The sequence below is a fragment of the Pinus tabuliformis genome, chromosome 6, assembly GCF_031772625.1.
Source record: "Pinus tabuliformis cultivar Carrire ecotype Pingquan chromosome 6, CPIR1, whole genome shotgun sequence".
NCBI lineage: Eukaryota > Viridiplantae > Streptophyta > Pinopsida > Pinales > Pinaceae > Pinus > Pinus tabuliformis.
Window position 1 is genome coordinate 1,984,363,711 of NC_142292.1, and position 6,884 is coordinate 1,984,370,594.

At 34.2% G+C, this 6,884-nt stretch overlaps 1 protein-coding gene across 2 annotated transcripts in view; it reads left to right on the plus strand.

Moving 5' to 3' along the window:
• Positions 1–6,272, plus strand: part of LOC149267167 (annexin-like protein RJ4) — a 28,130-nt gene extending 21,858 nt beyond the window's left edge. For both annotated transcript variants that reach the window (XM_089431662.1, XM_089431655.1), the window contains exons 5-6: positions 4,746–4,835; positions 5,860–6,272. In XM_089431662.1, coding sequence (XP_089287788.1) covers positions 4,746–4,835; positions 5,860–6,066 — 297 coding nt within the window. In that variant the 3' untranslated portion in view covers positions 6,067–6,272. The remainder of the gene's footprint in view (positions 1–4,745; positions 4,836–5,859) is intronic.
• The last annotated feature ends 612 nt before the right edge of the window (positions 6,273–6,884 follow it).

A 6,884-nucleotide genomic window follows, 5' to 3' on the forward strand; every position in this document is an offset into this window, starting at 1 on the left:
CCCATCCCAACAGTCTGACATGACACATTATTACCCATAAACACAGAACTACCGTTTACATTTTCATACGAAGTAAACCAATTTCTATGTGGGCACATGTGATGAGAAGCACCAGAGTCTAACAGCCAGCTTTCTAAACCCTGAGAGACATTACATTTAGGTGAAGTTTCATCTATCATACATAATTCTTCAGCAGATAAAACTTCGTCTATCATACCTGAATCGACCTAATTCGCTTCCTTCTTTGGGTTATCAGATTCCTTTCGTTTCCAACAGTCTTTCTTCAAGTGTCCAATTTTATTGCAGTGCCAACATTTTGCCTTACACTTCTTTCCCTTCGATTTCGATCTGGAAGACCCCCTTGGTTTTTCTCCTCTTTCCTTTGAGCGTCCTCTAGCTACCATGGCTTCTAATGCAGCTGTTTCAGTACTGGATTTCCTTCGTACTTCTTCAGACAAGAGAGCTCCCACGACTAATTCAAACTTCAAAGAATCAGCAGTGCTCAAGCTGATTGAAGTTATGAAGTGATCCCATGATTCGGGCAAAGAACACAACAAGGTTATGGCTTTATCTTCTTCCTGAATTTTAACTTCCATATTTGTTAATTGACATATAAGTGTATTAAAAACATTCAAATGTTCTGCAACTTTTGAACCTTCTTTCATTCGAAGACTGTACAACTGTCTTTTCAGATAAATTTTGTTGGTTAATGACTTTGTCATATAGAGTTTTTCCAGTTTTTCCCACAATCCTGAAGCTGTAGTCTCTTCAACAATATTGAAGAGAACTTCATCCACCATTCATAACTGGATGGTACTAAGAGCTCAGGCATCCAAGTCCTCCCAGTCTGAAGTAGTCATGGTTGCAGGTTTCTTAGTTGCCCTATCCAATGCCTTGTGCAACCCTTGTTGCACAAGCAGATCCCTAACCTTCAGTTTCCAAAGAGCAAAATTGTTCTTTCTGGTGAATTTTTCCACCTCGAATTTTGCATTCGACATCTTGGCCATTTTTCTAGAGTTTCAATCTTCAATCTTTGAACTAGGGTTTTTCCTTTTCAAAAAAAAATCTCAGTCTTTGAATTAGGGTTTATATTTTTCTTTTCAAGAAATTTTTTTTTTTTTTTGGTTATATATTTATTTGCAAACCCTTTCTTTCTTGCAAACCCCTTTGTTTTTTTTTTTGAAAACAAACAAAGAAACCCTTCCTTTTCGTACAATAAAGAAACCCTTCCTTTTCCTCCAATATTTGTATAAAATCCACCCCTTAAAAAACCTTGATTTGATTTCAATCTGTTGTTTTTGTTTCAAAACAAAATTTCTACTGAAAATAAAAATGTTCTGGAAATTTTGATAAATACTCGGGTTCAACAGGCAACAGCAGCAGCTTGATGGGGTTCCTCTTCACGCAGCTCTGGCTCTGCACACAGGCAGGTCACTCCTGCACGCGCAGATTCGGCAGCAGCTTTGCGCAAATTTGGCAGCAGCTTCTTCAGCCACGCAGACTTCCTCTTCACGCTCTGCTCAGATGGGCAGTATTGGCAGCACGCTGGACAGAGCAGCGACCTCCCTTCTCACGCAGGTTCTGGATCAAAAATGGCAGCACTTCACGCAGAGCAAAGGTAGGGATTTCTCTGGTCACACAATAGTAGCACCAGACTCATGCCACGCAGCACTACCAGCAGCTTCCTTGCTCCTTACGCAGAGGCAGAGTCAACAACAGCCTTCACGCAAAAAAAAAAGTCCACACGCAGAGCTTTTGCTCTCCACGCAGCTCTGACAGCGTTAACGGCAGAGTGTTTGGCGGCTGAGACAGCCAACACCTTCACGCAGAGACAAGCTTCTACTCGCCTTCATGGTTTCCCTCAGAAAACATACGCAGAGAATACACACCACGCAGATGTGGAGCGGCAGCAACGCGCTCTGGTCTTCAGATGTGAACCAGTTCAGCAACGCACTCTAGGTCTTCACAGCCTCCCTTCATCTCTTACGCGCAGTCCTCCTCAGAGAATAACGCAGAGAATAGCTTCACGCTTTTCCGTCTTTTTCACGCAGTCGTCTTCCTCTACCGCGGCAGGCTCACTCACACGCAGATGACACCCAACAATTTCATGCCTTTTGCTCTGATACCAATTGTTGTTCGAATAGGGGAAAATGAGGAAAAAAAATACACATTCAGTTATACATTGACCAAGAAAGATTTATAACTAACTGGAAAACTGAATTTAAACACACGCATAAACACACAGGATTTACATGGTAAAACCTTGACAGGGTGTCAAGGAAACATTCACGGGGCAAGGGATTGGAATCTGTATTAATTCAACAATGATTCTCCATGATTACATTTCTCGAGTATTCACTAGTTTTATACAAGCCTCCTCCGTTACATAACTACTATTTCGGTATAAAACTAACTAGTTATATTTTTTACCCCTTGGAATCTGTATTAATTCAACAATGATTCTCCATGATTACATTTCTCGAGTATTCACTAGTTTTATACAAGCCTCCTCCGTTACATAACTACTATTTCGGTATAAAACTAACTAGTTATATTTTTTACCCAAATTTACATAATTTGTTGTCAAACTTCCAACATATTTTACATGATACTTTATATAATGAGATAAAAAAAAAAAAAACAAACAAACAAACAGAACAAAACTTTTTAGTATGAGTGATATATGTAATTTTTTCATTAAACAAACAAAACAAAACTTTTTAGTATGAGTGATATATGTAATTTTTTCATTAAGCCGCGAACTAATTCCACCTAAAGTTATATTAAATATTTCAAATTTCAAATTTATTTTACATCACACTTTATATAGTGAAATTAAATTTTAAAAAATAATTACTTTTTAGTATGAGTGATATATGTAATTCTTTCATTGAGCCGAGAACTAATGCCTATAATACGCTAGAAACGTGTAAGGTAGTGTAATGTAAACATTAAAATTAACTAGGTGAAAATAAAATTAAAATTACCCATGGTATTGATCCATGGTATTCATTTGGAATATAACTTATTTTAGAGGGGACTAAACTAGCTTAGATCCATCTTAGTTTGATGTTATATTTAGATACATGATAAAAAATGAGGACCTTGAATCCATATAGCATGGTGTGTAAAGATTAGAAAAAAATTAAGCAACGTCTTCAGTAGAAATAAAAAAAGCAAATAAAAATAATAATAATAATAATTGATATGTTTGCATTTGTTAGTGTATGTTCAGAGGTGGGGAAAATATTAAAACAATGTAATTATTACATTTTATTTAATATTTTTTTTACCTCCATTCACTTTTTACTAGGTTATATTGGGTAAAATATAATATTATAATATTACATTTTACCCAATATTTCCCCTCTAATGGTCCACTTCTTATTGTAATTTTTATTTATATTTGAAGTTTGAAACTAAACAAACTCAACTATAAAATTAGCAGAGATGAAGTGAACAATTTAGCCAAATTTTATCCAAGATTTCCCCTAGCCCAATTTACTTTTTATTAAAAAAATTCTTTATATTTGAGGTTCATAAGTAGATTTAACTTCTAGGTAAACATTTGATCCCAGTTGGTAAAGATGTTATAATCTTTAACATTTGAATTAGTAAAAACCAAAATAAAAAATTTAAAATTGATAATTATATTTATAATTATAATTATAATTTATAATTAAACCAATGTAGATACCAAATGCTTAAAGAGAAAATTTCTTGAGATTCAAAATTTTTAAAATCATATATATAATTTTATTTTATTTAAAAAAACAAAAAACAAATATATAATCTTAAATAAAAATAAAAAGCCCTTTTTTTGTTTTTACATTTTCTATAAAATATTTTTTTATAAATTTAATTTTCAAGGAAATATTTACGGAAACTCAAATGATTCTTGACATTTATGAATAGCCTTCCTAATAAACTTGTTGGTGTAAATTAACATGTTTGTGTTTCACTTGGGAAGATTCTAAACTGGGTACCTGCTAATTTGGAACTAACCAAATACCCAATCCATCATTGACAACTAGTTGAGCGAACTTATCAACCAAATACCCAATCCATCATTAACAACCAGTTGAGCGAACTCATCAAGGGAAAATTTGCATATAAACGTTATAGGTAACCATGCAGATTTATCAACCAGTTGAGCGAACTCATCAAAGGGAGAATTTTCATATAAACGTTATATGTAACCATGCAGATTTATCAACCAGTTGAGCGAACTCATTAAGGAAAAATTTTCATATAAACGTTATATGTAACCATGCAGATTTATCTCATGTAAATATGATTTTTCAAAATATGATTTTTTTGGATACTTTTACCGAAAAGATTTTTGACAAAAAGAATTCCAATATGATTTCTACCACCCAATAAAAAAAAAAAAAAAAACTCTTTTGAAGTATGGTCATAAGTGAATGACTTACTTAACGCAGTTGAATCCCAAAATGATATCTAAAAAACTCTTCTTAATACTTCAATATGGTCAACTATGTATGTCTTATATGGCCCTTTTGTGTACATTCCATTAGTTAGAGACTAACAAATACTCATATTTTAGTGGCCTTGCATCTCTTCCTTTCCATTATAAGCAATTTATTTCTGATTGTTAACTAGCTCATGGAAATTAGTAATTTTTTTCTGATTGTTAACTAGCTCATGGAAATTAGTAATTTATTTCTGATTGTTAACTAGCTCATGGAGATTAGTTGAAGTTTCCGCCTTTGAGTTGTGTTTAGGCCTTGAAGACTCAAGTACCTGAAGATTTCCAAGATGCTGTGCGAGTTTTGATCAATTGTATTTGCTCTACTGAAAAACACTTCTCAAAGGTGAGAAATATTATTTGGTATACTTCCTTTAATTTGAGTAGTTAAAGCATCTTTCTGTTGTCTACAATGTCAACTTTCAAGTGGAAAAGTGCAAAGACAATAACAGTTTTCATATTAATTTAAACTTTAAACGCTTTAATGCCTTTTTATAATCTTTCGGGAGCCATGTGGAGCTATGAAATTTGAATACCAGCTTTTACATTTAACAATATCAGGAAGGACTTTATGAAATTTGGTCTTTGAATTTTAAACGTTTTTGTTGATATGTGGGGAGCCTTGGGGAGTTATGTATCCCAGCTTTTACGAGATTTGCTTTTTGGGAGGGAGTGATTATTTTCTCATCTTTTGACAATTTTAGTTTTCAAAGTTAAGAGATTTACATGCTAATTATTTTTAATAATTGTCCGCATTTTTAGAGATGTTACAAGTTCATTATTAGAGATTTACTCATGATGTGCAGACTAGTTGGTTTGTTTAGGGTTTAGGCTCAATTCAATTTCAAATTTCATTAGTGGGATTGAGAGTGGGAGCTAATTGTGAGGGTTAAATTGTTATATAGGGCATTCAGGCTCAATCCAGACTCACATATATTTAAAGATAGCATGCTGTTGTTAGACAGGTCATTCTTCCACCCAACATATAGGCTGACCTCAACCTAAGCACACTCCAGTAATGAAAAATAAATAAAAATATTAGAAATTTCTTATGTTCATTATTTTCCACTTATCTCTTTTACCTGAGAAATATGTCAATGGGGTGTAAATGCAATGTTTATTGATCAGTTTCTATGCATTGCAACATGGTCTAATGTCAATGGGGTGTAAATGCAATGTTTATTGATCATTTTCTATGCATTGCAACATGGTCTAATTATTGCTTATGCCTGTAATGATAGGGTTTAAATTATAGCTTATGGTTTTGATGATGATAGGTTTTGCGCTTATGCATTGCAACATGGTCTAATTATTGCTTATGCCTGTAATGATAGGTTTTAAATTATAGCTTATGGTTGTGATGATGATAGGTTTTGCGCTTAGCGCTGGAAGGACTCAGAACAGATGAAGATGCACTTACACGAGTGGTTGTAACACGGGCTGAGGTTGACATGAAACATATCAAAGAGGTATTTGCTAAGAGGACCAGCAAGACTTTGGAACAGGCTATAGCATCCGACACCTCTGGAGATTATCGGGAATTTTTGCTCACATTGATAGGCAAAGATCATGCTTAAGCTCATTCATCCCGATGGTCTCTTTTCAAGCATTTATGTGTGGAATTTTAAGCTTTAGAATCTTAATAATTTTAAGCTAGACACTTATTTTTCTTTGGGTTGTTTGAAAGTTGTGTTGACTCACTGGATCATAAACCTGTAAGTTTGAACATGGTAATTTCATTACTAGATTATAAGTATGTATGCTTATGCAAAATCATTTCTTATATTATTTCTTTTCTTTAACGACTACACTACCCTGACCAATTTTTCCTGCCTGTATGAGCTATCTTTATCATATCTAACTGTCCTTCCTGTAAGGGCTACTGTCTGGATAGATTGATTGTTACTGGCTGGCTCCTAGGGTTGAAACTATCTCTACCAGATAGGAGATACTGATTTTGACTGGCAGGCTTGGGTGGTTTCAATTTGCTGATAATTCAACCTGGCTTATTTTTCCTAAATTTAGTAACTTCTTTCCTGAATATGTCAGTATGTAAACATGGCAAGTGCTTCCCATTATAAAATCCTCCTGGGTTTTAAATTTTGATCAATATATTAATAATATTATCATTAATTATGTTGTAGGGGCTTGGTTGGTTAAGCAGGGGTGGTTATATTCCACATTAGGATTCAATTCCTCCAAAGATCTGACATGTCCAGCCTTGTGAAAGAGCAGGGGCGTCATGGTCGTTTAAGTGGCTCGCCTGTGGTGTTTGCCATAAAACACTGAGGTATCTCACCTCATGGTTAGGTGTTGGGTGCTTGGCACTCTTAAATTTTGAAGAAAGGATGCAAGCAAATCGGTGTTGATTGATAATTTTCAATATTATTAATTA